The sequence below is a fragment of the Lepisma saccharinum genome, chromosome 14 (assembly GCF_977018435.1).
Source record: "Lepisma saccharinum chromosome 14, izLepSacc3.1, whole genome shotgun sequence".
Taxonomy (NCBI): domain Eukaryota; kingdom Metazoa; phylum Arthropoda; class Insecta; order Zygentoma; family Lepismatidae; genus Lepisma; species Lepisma saccharinum.
The window spans coordinates 74,775,839-74,800,665 of record NC_139242.1 but is presented as its reverse complement, the minus strand read 5'-3'; the positions used below and the strand labels follow the sequence as shown (position 1 = coordinate 74,800,665).

The window sequence follows — 24,827 nt, the reverse complement described above, 5'->3', positions numbered from 1 at the left end:
TGGGTGTGTAGTCTGTGCTAGTATATAATAGCATTTTCAGTAGTCTGTGTTTGGTGTGCAGGTTCAATTCAGATAATTTAGTTTTTTTATGTGTACTAACAAGGTTACGTGATAATATTTTATTACATCACGTCATATGTAGTGCAAAGTTGTCAACATGTTTGGACTTAACAGCAGGAAAAGAAAAATAGCTGCCAAAGCGAGAGCTATTGACATCAAGGATTATCACAACTTGTGTAGACTTTGCATAACAAAAACTTCCAATAAAGTGAACATTTTTCATGAGGACGGAATTCGAAACCAACTTTTTGAGAAAATACTTAATTGCTTATCGCTTTTTGTAAGTATTGGATGAATGTTTTTAAGGTATAATTTAACAATACAGGGAATTTCTCCAATTTGTTTGAATTTTCGGTTACTTACTAATTTGGGTCTCCTAATCACGAATCTGCACTTAAAATTTGGCGCTCACGTATAAATTTGGCGCTTATTTGGGGCAGGTGAATCCGGCCACTTTCTAACATGCCCTTAACAGGGAGTCTATAGATATAGGCGGGGCCGCGATAGCGGTTGGGGGCGGTAGGTCGATTACCCCAGGGGCGGAGCCCGGAACCGGCGGGAAATTCGGAAATCGAGGGTGTGGAAATAAGAACTTAATTTCGATTATTTTGCTATTTCCACGTGTGAGCGCCAAATTTTGACTGCAGATTCGTGATTAGGGGCCCAAAATTAGTGAGTATGCCGAATTTCAAACAAAATGGAGAAATTCCCTGTATTGTAAAATCGCTCCGCGGGGTCCAGTGTACGAAAACCCATTAACAGTTTCATACATCGGAGACACATTTAAATTGGATATTTTGTCTTTCTCGTGGTTAGTACTTACCAATTATGTATTGCGGAACATAATGGAAGATGCCATTATGCTTTTTGCACGAAAACTGACACTTTTTCTGCTAAAATAAACCATTTTCCTTAATGCTACGGAAAGCACGTCACGGTGCGATATCGCTTGCTTTGCGAATGGTAACGCTTCTTTTGTTTTCGAATATCAATGTTTCCAACTCTATTGTGCATGAAAGTTGTAAAAAACCGAGGATCACGTCTGGAAATTGTACATTTTGATGAAACATTGTTCGTTAGATCCCAAAAACCATCCACGGGTAGCTCCACAAACCATTGACGTTAGCCCCAAAAACCATCCACGGGTAGCCCCAAAAACCATCCACGGGCAGCCCCACGAACCATTCACACGAGGTTAGGTTAGGTTCCATGAGCACCCATTTCACCCCTAAATTCATCGAAAAACCATTTTCCTTTCTTGACAAAAAAACGCACGTTTCTCGAAGGAAAAAAAATGCACGTTTATCGAAAAAAATCGCACGTTTGGAAACCCTGATTCCACTAGCGAGATCGCGTGACTTCCGACGCTAGAGCCATCTGCAGGTACATCTTGGAAACAACGGCATGATGATGTCGATTTTCACATAATGCGCAATATTATTACATGAAAAGTGATTATTTATTGTTCTGCTGAATTGTATGATGAAGTTTTAGGAAGAATATATATCGACGAAGGTTGTAAACCTTGGAGAAACTCATTTCCGTAAGTAGTTTCTTGTGTAAAATTGCAGAAATGTGTCTCCGATGTATGAAACTTTTACCCGAAAGCCCTTTATCCAATTTTTGGTAACAGTTTCGGTAACACTTTACTATACCGGAGACTGATTTCTTCAAATTTACAGGAGAAAGTACTTACGCAAATCATTTTCTGTGGCGTTGTTGATGTTCGGGAATGTAGTTTTGATCCATTTTAATGCGAATGCATGTGGTTTTCTACGAAAATCTAGTTCCGATGCGTTATTGATGCTGCCGCCATTTGCTTTCTGCGCGAGAGCACAAGACACTCTCGTATTGTCCGTATGTGCTAAATTGAACGAAAGGAGTGCTAATGGAACCTAACCTAACAGCCCTAACCTAACCTAGTAGGCATACTTCGTTCCCGTGATGGTTCGTGGGGCTATCATGAATTTTTGGGCTAACGTCAATGGTTTTTGGGGCTACCCGTGGATGGTTTGTGGGAAATAAGGAACAAGAGTAAGTACTCGTTAATGTAAGAAATAGACATTATTTTTGTTAGAAATTCATTATTTCCCCTCAAGAAATGTTCCGCAATGCAGAATAGTACGTTAGCAATGTAAAAAATTGTGAAATAAATCATTGAAAGGAGTCTCCTTTATAGTAAAGTAGTACCACAGTTTCATACATCGGAGAGACATTTCTTCATTTTTACAAAAGAAACTACGGTACTTGTTTACTATCTGTCGGACAGATTTCTTCATTTCTACAGAAGAAACTACCTACCGTAATAAGTTCCTGTAGTATTGTCTAACATCGGGAAGGTGTTTTGTGTGAAATTCAGGTAAGTTTTCCGTATCCTGGAAACAGATTTCTTCATATTTAAAAGTTTGGCGCTCATTTGGGGGCAGGTGACTCCGGCCAATTTCAAACATACCTTTAACAGGGAGTCTATAGGAAAAGCCAGAGCGGAGGTGGGGCGGCGTTAGCAGTTAGGAGCGAAGCCAGGAATCGGTGGGGAATTTGAGTAAAAAATTTCAAACTAAAATAATTTTTTTCTTTAAATTTCGCACCAATTCCGGGATGGATAGCCCCAAAATCCATTCACGGAATGTTCCGGGAAGCAGATAGGTAAGTACGAATGTCAAAAATTGACGAAAACTCAGAAGTTATAGGTGTCCGACGGATAGTAAACTTTTACAGAAACGACATACGGAAATGAGTTTCTCTAAGGTTTCCAACGTTAGTCGTTTCATCGTGGAATCTATTTGACCGGGAAATCATGTATTTTTCAATAGAAATAGCTCACCGACGCACAATTGCCATTGCTTTCCTACGTGAACTGGATGCTCCATACATTGTCAGTGTTTCCAGGGCCCCCCCTTTTTTTTTAACTAAGCTTGCCTAACCTAACCTTATCGGAATGGTTTGTGGGGCTATCCGTCAGCTACCCGTGCATAATGTACAATTTGCACACGTGACGAACACGATAGTAGGTATTTTTCGGTGAAGAAGGTTGGCAACACTGATATTCAAAAACAAAAGAATCAATATCATTCGCAAAGTAAGAGATATCGCACCATTACGTGCATTCGGTATCACTTAGAAGAATGTGTTATTTTAGTAGAAGAAGTGTTTGTTTTCGTGTAAATAGCATAATGGCACCTTGAACTATGTTCCGCAATACACAATTGGTAAGTACAAACCATGCGAAACACAAAATATCCGATTTTTATGTGTCTCCAATCTATGAAATTGGTACCCATTTTTTTTTATCCTTATTCCGTGAAGATTTACTATTTTTAATTAACAACATTTACAAAAAATTTTTGAGACTTGCATCTCAATATATTCTATAATAGTTGATGTGACATCTTTTAATTTTTTAAAGGCTGCGACTATTTTCACCAGGTGGTGAGAATAGCATAATGGCTTTTTTCACTAGGTGAAAAGAACATGGAGAACTTCGAACATGAGGCACTTAGTTCAGCTCCACAGAAACCTAATGAATTTTACAGATACGTAGGTGACACCTTTGTCATCTGGCCGCGTGGCGAAGTAGCGCTACAGACGTTCCTGGACCATCTCAACGACTAGCACCCGAACATTAGATTCACTATGGAGACAGAGACCAACATCAGCCTTCCGTTCCTGAACATCCTAATCACACACAAACCGGACGGGACCTTAGGACACAGCTTATACAGGAAGCTTACTCACACTGACCTATACCTTAACGCCAAGAGTTTTCACCACCCAGCCCAGAGGTCAACCGTACTCTCTACGTTGTTTCACCGGACCATCTCCATCAGTGACGCAGAGCACCTTCAAGATGAATTAAGACACCTTCGCACAGCTTTCAGACAGTAGAGCGAGTAATGCACAACAAGAACAACGAACAAACAAACCCGGAACCTCCAGACAACCAAGAAGAGAAGAAGATAGTCATCATCCCATACACTGGAAACCTCTCTGCAGTCATCAGCCACATTCTTGCGAAGCACAACATTAAGACGATCCAAAAACCACCACAGAAAGTCAGAACCCGATTTCGAAACCCTAAAGATGACCTTGGACAGAAGACACTCGGGGTTTACCGTATCGTCTGTACCTGCGGTAAAGCCTACATCTTCCAGACAGGGAGGACAATCGAACAACGATGCAAAGAACATGCCAGCTACATAAAGAATTTTCACCCAGAAAAATCTGGGTTAGCAGAACATTATCCAAGAGGGCCATAGAATCGACTTTACAACCACCGAGATCATCAATAAGTCATCCAATTATTGGGACAGAATCCTCGAAGAAGCAATAGCCATTCATAGGGAAAAGGAAAACCTGAATAGGGACACGGGACTAGAACTGGACCCAGCCTGGTTAGCAATAGTCGACTAAGAGCACGGACGTCGCAGAGACGGCACCTGATTGGCCCGCCACCTGCACCGTACCTCTTCCACATCAAATACATAAAACCATACCCTAACTTTTCTCTGCACTTCAATCCCTGAACGTGAGAGTGACGTTAGCTCTCGAAAGCTCGGAAGCCTATTTGGAAATCACCTGGCTGATATCCCGAGAGAACTTCTTCATCAGCGTATGTGGCTATTTTAACCAGCAAAATAATTACCCTGAATCATACCATACCATTGCCTTTTATCTCATTTTATTGTATTCATTGGCAGTGTTGTTGAACTTACTGCTAAGAAGTTATTTAAAATTAAAAATGGGTGTGACTACTACTGTCATCAGGTAGTGAGAATAGTAGAAACTGCTGAAGACCAGAAATAGTCAGGTGTTGGGAAGTATTTACCGAAGTAATTTTAATGCTAATATACCTAAACCTGACCTGCCTAACCTAACAACGAAAGCATTGAGGAACGTAATACCCCTTCATACATGTGTAACATATTAGCAGCACCAGTCCATATCATTACACCGTGCGATATTTTCCCAACTCTATGGCATACAGAAGAAAGTACTTGTCTCCTGCACGGAAATAATTGCACACCGACGTAAGCTTCGTACACATGAGCAACTAAAGAATACACACATCCATGTAGCAGGCCATGTCAGGTTGTAGATCATGTACATGTAGTAGTTTAAAATCTGGTGAAAACAGCTGAAAAGCTATCTTCACCACGTGGTGAAAATAGTCACTCCGTTTTTTTTAATATGAGAAGATCCTGGAATGAAATTTCTGAAAATCACGTATTTGAGATGTGGATAATTTGTGTTGGCAGTATACTTGTCGTCCAATCAGTAGGATATCTGACTGTCATGTGGGAGATCTGCAGTGGGAATTAATTTTTCAGACAAAATCCCTACATTAATTCGTCCTGTAAATACCAGAGGAACGTAACTCCAAGAACACAGTTTTTGGATTGGTTTAAGGTATCTCCTCTGAAGAGCTCTTTTTGTAGTGAGATTGACACATCTCCATTTCTTTTTCTTGCTTGCCAGAGCATGGTGCCATTAGAGGTGTTTTTTTCAGTCCGCACTTGAAAGATAATACTAGCACCGTCAAGTTCACTGCAGTTTTCGACTCCCGTTTCACTCACATGTCTATTTAGTTAGAAAGTGCAACACTGAGTAGTCTACTTCGTAGATTTGATGTAATGTAGTGTATTTGGTGTCTGCACGTTCTGAAATAGTGTACAGTATGGTGTATGATCATGTGGTATGTGCTAACCTATCAAGTGAACGCTGAAGGCAGCAAATGGGTATTTGTTGAATCTTGTGAACTCGAACACCGCTATTCTTGTGTATAGCATGTACACCGACGTAAGCTTCTTACACATGAGCAACTAAAGAATACACACATCCATGTAGCAGGCCATGTCAGGTTGTAGATCATGTACATGTAATAGTTTAAAATCTGGTGAAAATAGCTCAAAGCAATTTCCTTGCACCAGCTTGACACTAGGATGCACCTGCACTACACACAGAGTGATAAAAAGAGAAGCGAAGTAGATTGGGCAAAATGGTATATCACACAAATAATGGAGAAATAAAAACAACTGTAAATCTTACTTACCACTAATGCTGCTGAAAAGTAACAAAATTACCACTAATGCTATTGAAAAGTAGGGTCTTTGCTAATAGATCATAAATAAAAGGAACTGAAATAGCTGTATGGCCATAGAACACAAAGTTTCGTTAGCACAAAACTTTCAACCTTGCTATATTTGTCAAGTATGTGATAAATTACAAGTGGAAAGAAAGTCAATTTGTTTATGATTTTTTATTGCAATTTTTTTTTCAAAAGAGGGTAGAATGTACAATCAGAGATTTCCAGACAAAAGCAGGAGGAAGACTAACTTTGAAACACATTGACAGAATGAGGAAATTGATAACTTACTCTGTTAACAGGTTGGATTAGGCCAAAGTCCCGATTGTTTAATTCTGAATTAATCATAATACGAAGGTATTTTTTAACATGGTTTGATTTACATTTATGCCTGTTAACATATGCTTCAGAGTCTTAGTAATTACTTACTGCATAATGTCTGGAGAATTATTTTTCCTTTCCTGACACTCCTCTATGATTCTTTGTCTGTGAGCAACCATTTGTTTACTGTCATCTTGGATACTCCTATAAAACTTGCAACAAATCATTTTGGAACATGAAACATTTTGAGCTGTTATCTTGGATTCTTTTAGTAATTACTAATTTATCAATATCATCCTTATAAATGTGTGTGGAGGCTGAAGTATGTGAGAATAGAAGTTAAATATATAGAAACAAGAGAAACATGACTCATTTTAACCTAGTGAATATTTTCTGAAGGCCTGGAAGTTCCAACTGTTTTGGATATGATGGTAACATTGGCTCATGAAGCTGCACTCGACTTGTTTTTCTGATAGAAGAATAAGTTTTGATTGGTCATTTTTTATGAACATGACTGCCATCACCAGATACTGAGGCTAGCAGAGCTGTTTTCACCACCCCTTTTCTTATTTAGTACCGATGCTATTATTTTCAACATTATCTATGTTTTGTAAGTTGAGTCGATCACGTTAACCATTAAGCATAATATGGCAAAATAAAGATGATTATGGTTATAGAGAGAAGTTAACCTTACCTACACAGCATGAAAATGTTGTTCTGATTGTTATTATTTTTGTGATATGCTAACCTAACAAGCAGCACAAAAGAAAGGACATATCAGTTCATCATTTCTGATGGAGACTCGATGTGAAATTATGTGACTGCCAAGTAGTTATGTACTGTTTTTGTATTTTGATTCTACTCACTGTATTCAACTAGTTCGTATAATGAAATAATTTCATAGAACTGTAAGAAAAAAGGCTTACCTTGAGGCCTTTATTATAAAATTAAGTCTTCTACAATCATAATACTTAACTAATAATTCAAATGTCAGACACCAGTTCGTCGGTTGAATGATAATTAATCTTCTTGAGATAAATTTGTTTTGTATGTACATATTTTGCTACAGTTTTTTTCAAGAATGTCAGTGGTATTCTTCTTTTCCTTATTTGTTATAAAGTTATCCCCTTCCCTTTTCAAAAGTTGTTAGCAGCTGAAGTTCTCGAGTGATACATTTGATTTATGTAGTCTCTAAGTATGCTGTATATTGGAATGTGTGGAGGTTGCATTGCCGTTGAAGTAGGTGTTGCTTGGGTGCTCCCAGCCAAGCCAGCATCGAGCCAAGAGGGAAATAGAACACATTCTGGTTCTCAAACCAGCTTCTCAGCCAATCAACCTGCTAGCTAGATCATCAGTCAGAAGGCAATCTAATAGGAGACCTAACTCTGTGCAATACATGCTCAGGGTTACCTAATTTGATTTCTTGCATTGTGTACCAGTGTCATAAATCACTTTTTGCCACATTGAAGTTACTTTTGTTCAAAGAAAATATTGCACAGATTCACAATTAACGTACACATATACGAAGAAAATCTTTTAAAATCTTACCGCATTCTTGCAGTTTCCTAAACTTTGCCCTCTCCTCACATTTCTGCTAGGCCTTGGGTCCTGCCCGATTGCGCAGTGGTAGTGTCATTGCCTTGTAATCAAGGGGTCCCAGGGTTCGATACCTGGTGGAGGCACATAGTGGTTCCTATCCCACTTTCAACTGTAGGTTCAGTCCCTATTAGCCTTTCTGTGCATGAAGTGGACTTAAAACAACAATTCGATTGTGCTACTCTGGTGTACACTGACAAAAGATGTTTGACTCATGCAGTTGTGGACAAATGGTGACATCAAAAGCATTAACAAAATTACTGCTGTTTTTTGTGCTGACATCATTTTAGATTCATGGATATCCTTGTCAGACAAGTTTGTGGGAAGATGTGTAAATATCTGTTACATTAAAGTACATTAAAAGAGAAATTATATTACTACATTAATCATGTACATTTTTTAGGTGTCAGAAGATGATGAGCTGCCAAAATATGTGTGCAATGGTTGCATAAATAGGCTGGAAGATGTTGAAGCATTCAAAGATAAATGCCACGAGTCTGAAGAGATTCTGAAGACTTATGTCTCATTTGATATAAGTAAAGGCAAGAGAGCTAAGGTAAATTATTATATTATAGATTTATTTATATATATATATATATATGAAGTAACATACAAGGTTGCTATAATTTGTAGTTCTTATATGTGTTAGGAAAACATTTTGTACCGCTATGTAATAATGATTGATAGAGGAATTGGTGAAGACCATTGTGTCTGGGTAAAACATGTGAATATTTGTGAGTGAAAGGAATGTATATGCTGGCAGATACATAACAATAAAATGAGAATAATTATTCAGTTTTATTGGATTGTTGCATAACAATTAATTTTGAGATTTTTAGAAGGGAAGGAAATAGAGTTGTTAAAATGAATGTGGCTTATGGTGACTTACCTTCTGTATATAAAGTGAGCTCTGGCATGGCCAAATGGTTGGCATCCTCTCACCTTTGGTGTGAGCAGTCCTGGTTTCAGTCTGGTATGAACTAAGAATTTCATTGTTGACACATCATCATGAGGGCAATTGCTACTTGGAAACAAGAAGTGGTGGATTTCCTTCTCAAGAGCCAGAAAAGAGTGCTGAAGGAACTCAATGTGGTAACTACATGTTGGCCAATGAAAAAATCACTTAGCAGGCCGTAGTACTTTGCACTCAGTAGCTTCTCCTCCCCTTCTCCCCTTTTTTGTACTGTTTTATCTGACATGATTCATTCCATGCAATTTTCATTTGTTTTTGATGCAAGTATTGTGTGGCCACAATTCAGGGAGGATATATTCACAACAGTCAGGAATATAATTATTGCATATTTATAAATCTGTGACTATCAGAGCAACATTGATATTTTATTCCTTTTCCTTCAGTTGTCAATGTTTTATAATGTATGCTGGATACCTCTCTCAAGCCCAAGATTTCATCATATTGCTTATACGAACAATATTTTAAGCAAGAGGTCATCCCTGTGTATTGTAAATGATTTTGGTATGTGACCATTTTTCTTTTTCTTTGTATAAGTTCGTACAGTGAAACGCTCTGTTCCAAGCTTTACCATTTCTCACTTTACACATTTTCATGCATTATAAGTTGTGTAGTAACAAATCTCTGTAAAACATAATCAAGGTTGTACTGTGTACCTGTAACTTCATTCAGTTAACTTTTGGTCTTAGTGATGGCTGTTGATTTCACATTTGTACAAATGCATAACTTGCTCCTGACCTTCAGTCATGGATCACAGCTTATTTGTTCAATGTTTCAGATCTCAGTTTTTACTTTAAATCCAGTCTCAAGTAACTTTGTGCACATAGTTTATCTGCAACATAATTTGTCAGAACAGGTTAAGAAATTTGACGTAAGTAATGATTATCTTTTGGCACAAAACTCTATTCCCCTCTTTTCTGGACAAGATTTGAAAAAAAGGTTAAAGGGCATAAAATTAAAAGAAAGAAAGCAGTTGCCTCACCATGATGGTTTCTCTTCCATGTTTTTCCAGATTTCTGATGAAACCGTTAAAGCCAGAAGGAAATCACTATTTGCCAAAGTGCTAAAGTGCCATTACTGGATGATAAGACTTTTTGTTAATAATAAATCTCTTTTGTAATTACCTTGAAGATTTTTCTCTGTACTAGCATCACTTGGGTTGGAAATAAGGCTGAGCCAATACAACTTTGAACTGATACCGATACTTATATTATTAGAGTTTAAAATAATAATGGCTAGATACCGAGTAGTACTAACAGATCACATTCCTTTAATTACATTAAATAACTCCCAAATTATTCTCATGTAACATTATAACACTTTAAAATATCTTGTGACTGGTACTTTTTTTCATGTGAACTTTTCTGTAGACCCAGAGAATGGAAAGAAAGAAGTTTTTGAAATGTTGCAAGACTTTTTAAAGCATTGCAGTTACACCAAACCTGGAGAGGATGTACAGTTATTAAAATAGCGCTCATCTGCCCAGCTCTCTTTATGCTATGCTGTCCACCATTCTCTGTCATTTGCAATGAAAACAAGTTGCTGCAATATCGGTCGATACCAACAGTCACGAAAAGACTTACACAGAAGGGAAGAGTGCTAGAAGTAATTGTTGAATCCTCAACCCTCCCTCCTCACTTGGATGTAAATAAAACAAAACAAATTCCACAGCAACCTTCACTCATCTTTCCCAGAGCTCCATAATCATCTGGTCCTGAAACAGCCCAGCATGATAGCAATTCTAGTTTTAAAAATGCCCCTCTTTCGTACCCCGTCGGTACCCATACATTGGTATCGGCTCAGCCCTAGTTGTAAATTTTCAGTCTTGCACATGTTTTTTTCTCTCTCTCACAGAAGAAGAAAAGACAGCAGAAGAGTGTAGAAGACCGTATCAATGAAGCGGAAACGGTGTTCCTAGAAAGAGCTATCAAGCAAGAACAGGAGGACTTTGATGATGTGGATGGGGTCATAGATGTTGTACATGGACAGTACCCTCAGATTGGACTGGAAGCATTTGGGTCTAACATAGACAATAGTATGAACCAAGAAGATAGTTTGGACAGTGTCAGTGAATGTGGAATTGCTTCAACATCAAGTTTGACTACCAGTAAAGGTAATAACAGTGAAACCCCTGAAGTGTTTCCACGTGTGTTGTCTGAGAAAGATATTGAAAATCTTTTTGTGAACAGCTCCGATCGTCTGGAAAACATTACGAACAGTGATAACCCAAGCAACCTTTGTGAAATGCAGATAGTTGTTGATGATTCAGAGGCTAGTGAAGTCGCACCAGTAAAATCTGAGAGACCCCCATCTGATTTGGCAGCTTGTAATGAGGAAGCTGATAGGTATGTAAACGTTTTGATCCTACAATTGCATTAATTTTTACTCCCAAAAGCTGGTCTCGCAGATGGCATAGTGGTAACACCCTTGCCTTGTAATAAGGTAATGGGTCCAATGCCTGGTGCGAGTGCATTGTACAGTGGTTTGGATCCCACTATTTTGGTTCATTGGGCATGGAGTACAGCAGGATGAAGAAGTAATGCTTGTTAAATTGTCCATGGCTTTTTGCATTAATTTTTTCTCGTCCATCCTACATGTTTTAAACCCTTTAAGTGTGTGTGATGGGTATACCTGTCATGTCCCTCGAAAGATATATCTATCTGCGACAACCTTAGGTTAATATCTCCTGCATATGACGGAGCTACGGAAACTTTCAGTAATGAGTTAGGTCGCATTTCTGCCATGAGATGTTGCTTTTCAGGAGCTCCAGAATATTTAACTTAGCGTAATCCCCATGAGATGAAAACGCTATTTCCACGTGACACACTACCTGCTGTGTTTATATTGCACTTCCAGCCGAGGTGAATTTTTCTTGACTGAGCTGGTTCAGTTATTTTACGTTGCTTTTCTTCCACTTTTGACTAATCATGACAATGAAGATAAGTGGTAATATGATGAAATTGATGAAGTGACTGTCACAAGAAACTCCCATACCCAGGATTTTAACCCGATACACCTGCCTTCTGCATTTTGAAGTCATGCATATTTCGTTTTTGATGAAAACACGAAATATGAAATAACACATTCTAATGTTAATTTTTCATGTTTTTGAAAGGTGTGAGGTGCATTTTTCTACCCTGTTTTGTCAAGAAATTATGCGAAGTGAACTGCAAAATGGGAAATAGACTCTTAAATACGAAATTTACCATTTATATACCGATGCGACACTTTCTGAAGTCTGAAGTATCCTGCGAGTTATGCAATTCATGGAAAATTGATTAATTCTGCTGTAAATATTTGAGAAGCTAAAATGGACTCCTTTATACAGGAATAAACTTAATGATTTAATGTGCTATTAGAAGGGATATGTATATTTTGTGTAATAGTGCAGTTTTTAAATCAAATTTGGGATAATATTCAGATTTTTTAAAACCAAAATGTCATTTTATATGGTGCTTTTTCACAGCTATAACAGCGAAATTTCATTTTATTTACCGCTTTTGAACCCGAAATTGATTCTGTTTTTGTACCGAAATTTTTATTTTTTATTTACCAAAAATATGTGCCTCTAAAGATCCGCTTTTGGAGAGTGATCAGATCTTGTAATTTTTAAAATTTCCCACTGCAGAAGGTTGATTGATTTATTTTACTTTACTTTTTCTGTCACTTTTGGCTAATCCCGAACTTGAGGATGAGGGATGATGTGATGAAATTCATGAAGGGACACTCAAAGAACACCCATGCCCAGGGCAGGATTTAAACCTTGGACCACTGGCATCGTAGTATGCTGTGCTAACCGGCTTAATGGGTTTTTAGATATGCTTGTGCAGAGGTTGTCATTCAGCTTGTTTGGTGTTTTGTTTTAATTCTGGAAGCTCTCATTTGGTGAAACAAATAGAATATACATGATGATGGGCGATTTGCTTTGTAATACTTATGCATTGCGCTCCACCATGCTTGTAAATACTTCAGGTGCCTTTGGGATTAAGATTTTCAACACCCTTTGAACACTCCTGATTTGATTTTTGTTATTTAGCATTGCTTTTCTGCCACTTTTGGCTAATTACAACAATTAGGATAAAGGGACACTCCCAAAGAACACCCATGTGAGGTAAAGAACTCTAAGAACTGCCAAAATTCCACAAACACTTAGGAAGTGTGCTTCAATGGCAACACAACTAATTTAATTTCAGGTCTCTAGCTCTAATGGCTTCCATAAACACAACCATGCTAGCAAAAATGGTTGTCACAGGAGATCTAAGTGCAAAATGTTTTTTAAACACTGGTTCTGATATCCTAAAACGTACAAACCTGTGTACTTAAAATGAAAATTTTCTAAAATGTTCATGCAACCACTGTTGGATGATTTCATATGGAATGACCATTTGGAAATTTTTAAAAAATGAATGAAGATGATGTAAAAAAATATTCTGTGTTCATTGCTGAAGGCAATGTTCTGCAATTTTCAACCTTACATCTATTGTGAGATCTATGCTCAAAGATGGGGAAATGACCCTCTTTTTAGATCAAACCCACAGACCAACTTTGGGACAACAGTGACTGTTTCAGCACTTTTCTCAGCTGCCAGATGCAGAGTGGGGTGTGCTTATTAGATATGAATTGTGGTTCAATAGTGAGGGGAGAGTGCCTTCTTACAGTACTAGAACTATCTTCACTTTTTGTACACAATAGTCTCTCTACTTTATTCTAAAATAGAAAGAAAAATAGAATAGAACATTCTTGCATCTGGTGATCATTCTGAGAATAGGGAGCTATCTGAATAATATGCTATGGAAATATCATCCTTCTTCTTACGACACTACCACACTATGAATTCCTCTGAATCTCCTCATCCACACCATCCAACAATCTTAAGTTATGTCTGCCTTGCTTGTTCTTACCACCCCAACTACCAAACATCACTCTCTTTGCAGGATCACTATCGCTCATACAAATCATGTGTCCTGCCCTTCTTAGCCTTGCCACCTTTATTGCACCAATAGCTGTTGATTCTTGACATAAGTTGTATCGTTCTTTATTGAAACTTTTTCACCACTTTCCGTTGTCACCCACTGGTCTTGGTAACCTTCGTAATATCCTTCAAAGGTGTCCACCAGCTTTACATCTTTTCTCTAGATGATCCACATTTCTGCTGTATAGGCCAATGCATGTTGTCTTACCAGCATCTTATAATGTTAAATTAGATTTCCTAGACAGTATTGTGCTCTTAGAAAGTATCTGTACTCCATTTGTGACTTCATTGTGACTTCCTCCTGTGAATCATTCTCACATGTCACAACAGAACCCAGGTATACCTCTATCGAGGGTATAATTAGACATTTGTTATGCGTGGTTATGTATCATATTTGTGTGCTTTACCAGCCGGCATGAACTTAATTTTCTTTTCATTCACTACCACATGCCTCTGTCTGGCTCCCATTTCTTGGAGGTCTCGCAACGTAGTTCCTTTTACAGGATGGGGTTGTGAACCCCAGTCTTACAGAACCAGGATTTGTTTAGTTCCCTAGGGCAGCTGACTTCACTACGCCCCCACCTTCGGTTTCTTTTGGAGCTTCCTTCCCTTAGTCGTTGGAGAACTCTCCCCCTCCTTGCAAGGCAGTAGGGGCTGAGCTTATTTAGTGGTGGCTCTTCCTCACCACATCACAGGATTTTCTTCAAGCATTGCAGTATTTCCTGAGATGCAGCATTCACTCTACATCTCATTGTATCTGATATGATCCTTCCTCCAACTGCAACCTGAGGATGTACCTCAGGATAAAAATATTAACCCATAAATATTTTTACAATTTTATGGATACATCGTGCATGATGCTAATTATTCGTAATTAGTAAAAGTGCCAACTTAAAATATATTTTTGGGGGGCAAGGTTAGCATAAACAATATTTCATATATGCAAATATAAATTATATCTGTCCCTCTAGGTGAATTTGGGATGAGGGCAGGGCATGCCTTACCCCCTGAAGTTGGCACTTATGTTAATTAGCCCCATCCCATCTACATTTGCATCCTGAAAGCAGTTCAAAAATGTATGTGCATGTTCATCTTCGTGTGCTATTGATAGAAAAATGAAATGATTGATACATTATCAGGTTATTCAGATTCAAAGAGCAAACGTGCTTTTTTGTGCAGTAAAATCATGTAGACATGTGGACAAGGACACATTCTTGAAGGTACCGGAGCACAATGTGCAAGCAATGGAATACAAGTAGCCACAAGTATATGTGTGTGCATTGAACATCATTTGGTGGTAAATTTTCTCCTCATAGTATATATATATATGAAGGGTACAGGGGGAAAATGATGAATGTCACAAAATCACAAAAATTGATATTTTGCCTCCTTGATATTAAAGGCAGTCCACAGTAATGGTTAAAAATGTCAAAACAGGCTAAAAGTGCTGAGAGACACATATTTAATGAAGGGTGCAGGGGAAAAACGATAGATGTCCTAGGCTTACAGGGCAAAAATGATGATTGTCCATCCATTGTGTAGGAATAGATCGTCGCGTACGATACAGACTCATTGCGCAATATAACAACAACAGCCTTTACTTCACAGACACATTGTCGTCTCAGTTCTGACATTGTCAGTTTGAATGCAGGTTTTGTTGGTTTCACAGTGTTCGCCATGAATGACCCAGAAGTGGATGATAACTTTGGGAGAACAAAGAAGGGTGAGTGATGTTAGAAAGAAAATGCTGTGCAGTACTCATGAAACTGGGACAGACTGCAAGTGCTCTCGTTCAAAATACTTTGCGGTGATACCTCCTACAGAAAGAAATAACATAATTGTGCAATTTAATAGAATGGGCAATTATAATGCACAAAACTGTTATCTAGGGGGATTAATTACTGTTAACGATGTTTCCCGAAGAAGGCCAAGACAGAATCAGGATGATGCCAATTTACATTCACTTTCATACAGTTACAAAGACCGTGTACTTAGAGGTGGTGTAATGGCTGAGTTACCTGTTTGTTACAAGGCATTTTTGGCTTTACATGGTATCAGTGCAAGGCATGTACAGACAATTCAGTCTAAACTAGCACTGACAGTTCCTGTTGGTAAAGATGAGCGTGGGAAGCATGAAACTAGACCAAACAAATTAAAACGGGAAAAACTGAATGCCATATACTCTCACATAAAATCCCTTAGAAGCAGGAGATCTCATTATAGCCTTCATGACAGTGAACGTGTTTATCTACCAGAAGAATTAAACGTAAAAAAGCTCCATGCCATGTATAACCAAAAAAAAACAAAAAAAAACACGAACCCTGTATCATATGAAACGTATCGTCATCTCTTCAACACAAAATTCAACATCACATTTGGTTATCCATGGACAGATACATGCAGCACATGCGATGAATTCAAAGTCAATAAACAAACTCTTGAGAACAAACTGTCTAACTCATCAGTTCATGAAGAGAAACTTCAATTACACACACAGTTGCAAGACCACAACACTCAACAAGAGCTCCATTTGCGAAGGGCAGATTCTTTCTTTACAAGGAAACGCCAAGCACGTCTCTCAAGTCGGAAGATGACTTCCCGTGAGGCAGTATGTTTTGACTTTCAAAATAATTTGAAGTTACCCAATATTAGTACCAATGATGTATATTATAAGAGACAGTTGTCATTTTTTCTATTTAATGTTCATGTTCTTTCCACTAACAGTTCAGTGTTTTACACTTACGAGACTATTGGGAATAAAGGTGCAGACGATGTTGCATCTATGCTTTCTGATTTTGTATTTCATATCCTCGGAGATGATGTTCAACATTTAACATTGTTCTGTGACTCGTGCTGTGGGCAAAATAAAAACTATAAAGTAATCAGGTTCTTGTATTATCTTGTCCACATCAGAAAGCATTTAAAAACTGTTACAGTGACCTACCCGATCAGGGGCCATTCCTACATGGAGTGTGATCGAAACATGGCTCTAATAAATCAGAGAATTAGAGCTGAAGTTCCTGCAGATTGGAGTGACAACATTAGAGCTGCAAGACAGAAACCAAGTCCTTTCATTGTGGAAGATTGTGACCAAAGTTTATTTAGAAGTTGGGGCGATTTCTTTCATGATACCTTCAAACCAAAGTGCCCGTTCCCTACAAGACCAATCCGTGAGCTTCAGATTGTACACACTCAACCTCAGCTTGTATTACACAGGAACACATATAACGGCACACTTGAAAAATGCAAGAGAAACATCCAGCCTTATTTAGAAGAAGGTGAATTTGTGTATCCATCAAGAAAATATGATATGGCAATTCCAATTTCTCTTGAAAAATATAAAGACATGCAAGACTTGAAGAAATTCTGTGGATAATATGCAAGAAGGTTCTATGAAGAACTTCCTCATAGTGACAAATGAGTGACTTTATGCATTTGCATTTTGTTCGTGTATTTCACAAAGCATTCATATTCTTTATTAAGGTATTTTACAATTCAAATGAACATTCATCTTTCTTTGCTTTTTTTTCTGTGCGAATAATGGACATTCATCATTTTTCACCTGCAAAATGTGCATTAAGAACGAATTTTAACAAAAATGTGTTCTTCGTCTTTACATTATTAGACACACTGTTATATCATTAGTTAAACAATATAATGCTTCAGATTATGTAAAAATTTCATACAGTGCTAAGCCATATTGTAGATGTAAGAGCGTTTCAAACATTAAAATTCATTTAACTCCATTCCAGTTTCTTGTGACATTCATCGTTTTTCCCCTGTACCCTTCATATATATGTACACAGGGTGATACATAATTCCCTCCAGGGTTTTTGAATGTTTATGGTACAAGAACTATAACACATACAGCAAAAAAAGATGCATATTAGTACATAACGAATTGCTCCAGGTTTGGTACATACTTTACGGGTGCTCAATATGTGCATCAATCCTGAAATCAAGTTCCCACCACGTCCCAACACGTGACGATCAATACCAGTGACTTCATTTGTGATCCTTTCTCGCAGTTGTGCTAAATCACTTGGCAAAGGGGGCACAAACACACGATCTTTGATGTATCCCCCTTAGGAAAAAAATGCATGGTGTTATATCAGGTAGGGGGGGAGGGGGCACAGAAGAAGAGGAGAGTCATCTCGAGAAGCATGTTCAATCCAACGACCAGGAAGTTTGCCATTAAGGTAAGCACAGATGGAAATGTGGGAGAACCTCATCGTGTTGAAAAATGAAGACCTCATAATTGTCCTGTAATTGTGACATTAGCCACTGTTGCAACATGTCTAGGTACACCACACCTATAGCAGTTGGCTCCGCAAAGAAAATAGCCCATCCACTTTTGATGAAGAAACTGCACAAAACATGCTTTAGGGGACTCGTGGATTTGTTTCATCACCATTGTGTTGGTTCACCTTTCCAGACAGATGAAACTTAGCCTCGTCACTAAAATTCACTTTTTTAGCAAAACCATCTTCCTCTTACTTCTCTTGGAAATCCAGACAGAACTGGCAGCTAAAGCTACAATTACGTGATGGGGCCTATTACGAGTGCAAATTTGGAGAAATTCTTTACATGCCAATATCCACCTTCTTGCTGTATTTGCCATAGTTCGTGTACTGTAAACGTTTGAAACCCCAGAGGGAATTATGAATCACTCTGTATACCGATAACCAAAGGCGACACAACAGTTCATGAGCAGAGAATTTCTTTCGTTGCAGATCTACAAATAGTGGCAAGTTCAGGATGGACAGCAATGAAAAACTGGTTCAAGAGGTATCTGAGTTTATGGTTATGCAACATCGACACAACAAAGAACAGGAAAGACAGTATAACAATTGTGAGCAGGATGTAGTGGCTTTGCTTGTGTCAAGTGCAAACGAAGACAAGACACCCATCAAAATCTGCCAGGACACTATCAGTAAAGATGACACAGTCTCTCCAGATTACATCAGTTTGGTAGATAGAATCAATGCACATTATGACAACTCCCTTTCGTGTCGGAACGAATCCTCTGACAACATTGTAAATGTGAGGTCAGCATTTATGGATCCTTCTACAAAACGCACTGTTATGATGTTCGAAGTGGCAGACCCGACTAGCATTTTTACCCAGAGGAGCAAATTCATGTGCCTGAAGTGTGGAAGGTTTTTCCTCTACAAAAAGCTATTGGATGCCCATTTGAGGAGTCATGCACATCCTTCACGTCCTACACTTTCCGGGGTATTGTCGTGCAGAATTTGTGGAAGTACTTTCTCAAATAAGGAAGCTCTTTGCAAGCACCGCCTGACTCACGTTAAAGAAAAAAGATTTCCGTGCAAGTTTTGCGGCCGAAAATTTTCCTTCAAAAATACTCGAGACAGACACGAACTGGCCCACACGAACAAGAAACCATACAAGTGTAGATTTTGCCCTATGGGATATTCACGGACAGCATCTGTTAAAAGACATGAGAGACGACGACATTTGACTTGTCACACCAAAGGAGCTGAAACTTCACAAGAATTTTTGAAGTAGTTAGAATAACTCCTAATTCTGCATTCCTTGCTTGTGCTTGCAGGCCATCTGTGAAACATGTTGTACGAGTTATATGCTTATCTCAAATAAAGTACGTAACTGTAAAAGTACAGAGTCTGGCGGTACAGAAATCAACCTGTGCCTTCTTGTCACTGTTTGAAAGTTTTTCCACAATTTGGATTTTGTAAGAGTGAAACTTTAACCTTTTGCCGCCCAAGGCCTTTTTCACAAGTAAGCCTCTATTGCCCGAACCGATTTTGAGTAAAATGCAGAGTTTCAATTAAATGAGTGTAGATCGGAGGCTAATTGCCCTAGAGAGATGAGTGATATACCGTTGTACGCGGAATGAACCAGAGATTCAGACTATATGAAATTTTTGAAAATTCGGCGTATATGTGGTGGGGGGGAGGGGGCTAACTCAAAATTCCAAAATTTCGGAAAAAAAAATTGGTTCCCCCACCCTCCCCCCAAGAAAAAGTACATGACAGTGTCGACATGCACATGGAAATGAACGCTGACATGTAAGGAACACAAAAATATTTGCATTATTATCATTTGACCAATGTAACTTGAGTTGTACCCCCAAAAGGAATGGTCGGCACGCCACTGATTCAAGCTTCAAAATGCAGCGGTACCTTGAAATGACTATAGCTCAGAAACTAAATGAAAGATATACCGTTGTACGTAGAATGAATCACAGATTTAGACGATATATAATTTATGCACATTCGGCGTATATATGGAGGGTAAAAGGGGGGAAATCCCCTGAAAATACTTTTTTTTTTAAAAAATGGAGTTTCACCCCCCTCCCCCCGCCCTCCAAAAAAAAGGATATGAAAAGTTCAAAATGCACATAGAAATTATCGCTGGCATGTAAGAAACAGAAAAATATTTGCATCATTGTCGTATGACCAATGTAACTTGAGTTGTACCCCCGAAAGGAATGGCCACTGATTCAAGCTTCAAAATGCAGTGGTACCTTGAAATGACTATAGCTCAGAAACTAAATGCCCTAGAGATATGAAAGATATACCGTTGTACGCAGAATGAATCACAGATTCAGATGATATATAATTTATGCACATTCGGCGTACATATGGAGGGGGAAAGGGGGAAATCCCCTCAAAAATACTTTTCTTAAAAAAATGGTGTTTCCTCCCGCCCCCTCCGCCCCGAAAAAAAATGTCAAAATGCACAAAATGCAAAATTTATGCAAATTTGGTGTATATATGGAGGGGGAAGGGAGAAAACCCCCAAAAATTATTTTAAAAAATTGTCACTTCACCCAAAAAATGTCCTCGCACTTGGGCACATAACGACACCTACGCACAACATTCACGGACGAAAAGCTAGAACGTAGTGACAAATGAGCGCCAATTCTTGCATCTGCTTGAAATTCTATTTTTAGACAATGCTGGGTAACCCCTGTTGCCACTTGTGCTAAAAAAAACTAAGGTTTCCATCAGCGCGCTTCGAAATTCCATCCTCACAACGCAGATTCAACAACCAGTCTTCCCCCTCCCCCCCTGCTTGCGCCCTCACGGAAAACTTTCATTTTGACATCGGATACTGATAAACAAGCTTCCTTCGAATGCACTTAGCAAGAGGGAGTGAAAAAGCATTGCTTTAGAACAACAAAGCCAGTCTTCCTTTGTCGGCAAAAAATTGACCTTGAAAAGAGACGCAAAAGAGAAGTCCCTTTTCCCGCCTTTCCCCCTCCATTTTCATGAAGACAAAAAAAAATGCAAAAAAAATTTCTGTTAAATACATGTGTTAGGAACAATATAAAAAAATAAAATCGAAATTCTAGCCAAAAATAGAAATGTTATAACGTAAAAACTACGACCTTGACACAGCGTCTCGATCGAGATGCTTGGCATCCTGAGGGTTACTTTTGGGTATCTCGTTCGAGATGCTTGGGCACCAAAAGGTTAAGTGTTAGTCGTAAACATTTTCTTTACACACCTAAAATGCGGGACTGCTGCCATGCTGAGGATTGGGACTGCATTGAAATACTCCCCCACTATAAGTTCTTTGATGTGTGCACACTGTACACACCTAGCACACCATCCATTTTTTGTCTTTCAAATTTACACACTCAGCTCAATATCGTATTCCAAGGCAGTGCTTGACTATGCCAACCAATATTAGAACGACAAACAAACGAACACTGCACTTCTTTCACAGACTTTATTTTGTAGTAAAAACAAACGGTGGTGTCACAGACTAAATGATCCATTTCAACTGAGTATGTGTAAATTGACATCTTCTCTTTCCTTCCCCACCTGGCCGATGAGTCCTAAGTCACTACAGCTGTGTCAGATTCAGTTTTGGAACATGTCAGTTGTTTTGTAGTTTGTTTTTGTCACTCTTCTTTGATAGGTTAATCATGACGATGGGTATTAAGTGGTTAGGTGAAATAGATAAGAGAGTAAACAAAGAAGCACATGCCCAGACGAGGACTCAAACTCGGAACCTTCAGTATTTCCATTCTCATTAAATCAAAGAAATGTTTCACTGGTTAATTCTCCCTCTAAATTTAAGGTACAGATTCTTAGTATAGAAGTTCAGCGTACACCCAATTATTATTAGAATTGCTTGGTATGATATCAAATGAAAATTAGCTCTCTAAGCTGTATTGACCTTACTCAATGGATTCCAAGTAGGAGACATTCTATATCCATGAAGAATTGTTGATACTTAAGGACACCACAGCCAATATTTTCAATTTTTCAGTTTTATGTAAAATTTGCAGTTGTAATATTAAAGGGACATATATATATATATATGAATTTGATTTAGAAGATATACTTCCATGGTGTGATGTGGCGTGGCCTGTGGATTTCATATGGGAAAAAGGGTTTTGTTTTTACTTTGCTCTTTTACAGCATGGTCCCAGGTTCGAATCCCAACTTGGGCATTGATGTTCTTTGTGGCTGTTGATCAATTTCATAATATCATCACTCATCCCGATCTTTGGATCAGCCAAAAGTGCCAGAAAGAGTACTCTACTCTTTTTTTTCTTTTGGTCAATTATTTTGAACATTGGCTTTATTATAGGTTATGTCATCAGGTTAAGAGGTGAGACATATCCCTGCATTGTTTGCACTTAGCTGGCAGGAGTTCAAATTTTATTCCGTTTGGCAATCCTAGGGAATGAGAGGTGCCAGACTGTGTCAAGTGCTCCATGGGCTGTGATTTGTGCTGTTGGGAGGAAGTTGTGTGGTGAATTGCACTTCTTGCTCTGTAGAATATTTCATGGAGAATTCGCACTGAAGCGACAAGCAACATGTGTTGCTTGGGGATTTACCAATCCTACGCATGTGCTGCCTCTCATGATGCTACGGTGTGAAACATTGCTGCTGATTGGCTCGTTCCAATTGCTTATTGCTTTGGTGTGAATTCTCCCACAGAGTACACTGTGCAAAGAGCAGCATGATGCACACCACCAGCGGAGTGTAAGCAGTGCGGTGACATAATACCAACTCCACCACAGATGCCAGAACCTATGATAAAAGAGCAGCGCAGAAAATTTTATCAAATTTTATAGGAATAATGGCGTGATATTGAGATAATATGGTAGTATATGGAGCATTCATCTCTTTTCCAGATCTTTGGACGAGTCAGGCATTCCCGCGAAAGAATGTGTGGATGTAAAACGTTTAGTTGAGGAAGTTTCTGAATTTGTGGTCATGGATTGGAACAAAGCTCAAGAGGAACAAACTAAGAGTTCAGTAGATCCAAAACTGCACCAGAACACTGATGCTGGAGGGAAGGAAATACTGGCACTTGTTGTCAGTAATACAGACCAAGATGATGACAAACCCATTTTGATACCAAGAAATCATGAGAGCAATACACCTCCGACAAAGTTCCAGTATATTGACTTGGTAAATTTAGATTGCCCCGACTCTGTGGACAAGCGCGAAGACGTGCCCGGTTCTTACGTGAAAATTAAATCAGCATTTCAGGATCCTTCCACAAAAAGCACTATTGTGATGTTTGAAGAGAAGGAACAGAATTGCTTGACAAGTGTGAACAACAGATTTATGTGTTTGAAGTGCGGAAAGTTTTTCAAAACTAGAAATCACGTACAGCATCATCTAGCAGTTCATGACGCTGTGAAGCGCTTTGTGTGTCCAGTGTGTGGCAAGAGGTTCACGCAGAAAGTACATGTAACTGCACATCTCTCTACTCACACAGGTGTAAAAGCGTTTTCATGCAAGTTTTGCGGTAGAGGATTTACCGGCCAATCCTCCCTTAAGAGACATGAACTAAGTCATGTAAATAGCAAGCCATTCATGTGTAGATTCTGCCCCATGGGTTACTCACGGAGAGAGAATGTAGTTCGCCATGAGCAACAGCATTTCATATAAAAAATAATGTTCACATTTTTTTCTTTCTTGAAACAACAAGTATATTTTGTTTAACAATATATTGTTTCTCCATCTTCTTTGAACACCATTCAAATGTGAAGCCTTGTACGCTCACAAAATGTTATTAAATTTGATTCTTCTGCATGGATTGTGCTCACATTCTTACCTTGTATGACCTATTCAATTCCATCTAGTGATTGTTTCATTTATTTATTAACTCTTGTGTTTGAGTAATCGCACATGTTCAACACTAGTAAAAATAAGTCAAAAGTGGAGAGAGACATAAATTGTGTTTATTTGCTGTCTCCACAAATTTGAGGGCTATTGCTTGTCTATGGGACCCCTTGATTATAAGGTGATAATGCTACCACTGCATCATAAGGGAAGCCTACAACGTTAATTGGACATTATCCATTGTCTTGCGCTTTAACCTGTACTTATTCTAACATTATGTTTTGAGAGAGCACCACGTCTCTCATATTCAGTTAGATACATTTCTTTGTGCCTGTAGTGCAGATCGAACTTACAAAAGACCTGTGATTTTACTACAAATGTGGGACACTGTAAATACTAGAAATTTTAAAATCGCCATCATCCCTCATCACTTTCAGTATCTGGCAGGATCACCATGGAAGTCATGAAAAGTAGAAAACAGTGGGTCAAAATGATAAAAATAAGCTTGTGCTCAATTGGAAGCTGAATAGATGCTGAAGAAGTGAGCACATGCTTTATTTTTTGGTGTGAACACATTTTTCCTTTGCATAGGTACCAATATATTGACTTCTTGTGTAAAACCTTTTTGTGATCTGCTGATATACACACATACATTACACACACACACACACACACACATGGATGTGTATGTGTGCATATATGTGTGTTTTCATTTGTATGAAAGTGTAAACACATGCTCCAAAAAGA

The 24,827-nt window shown here is 38.5% G+C and overlaps 1 protein-coding gene across 4 annotated transcripts in view; it reads left to right on the top strand.

Moving 5' to 3' along the window:
- The first annotated feature begins 49 nt into the window (after nucleotides 1-49).
- LOC145999026 (uncharacterized) overlaps nucleotides 50-24,827 on the top strand; it is a 33,274-nt gene continuing 8,496 nt past the window's right edge. The window contains exons 1-5 of one of the 4 annotated variants that reach the window (XM_083135923.1): nucleotides 50-340; nucleotides 8,463-8,615; nucleotides 10,884-11,374; nucleotides 18,735-19,526; nucleotides 23,141-24,048. In XM_083135923.1, coding sequence (XP_082992049.1) covers nucleotides 158-340; nucleotides 8,463-8,615; nucleotides 10,884-11,374; nucleotides 18,735-19,526; nucleotides 23,141-23,906 — 2,385 coding nt within the window. In that variant the 5' untranslated portion in view covers nucleotides 50-157 and the 3' untranslated portion in view covers nucleotides 23,907-24,048. Of the gene's footprint in view, nucleotides 341-8,462; nucleotides 8,616-10,883; nucleotides 11,375-18,734; nucleotides 19,527-23,140; nucleotides 24,049-24,827 lie in introns of those variants that run through there. The other 3 variants (XM_083135926.1, XM_083135925.1, XM_083135924.1) reach the window with 3 other exon arrangements.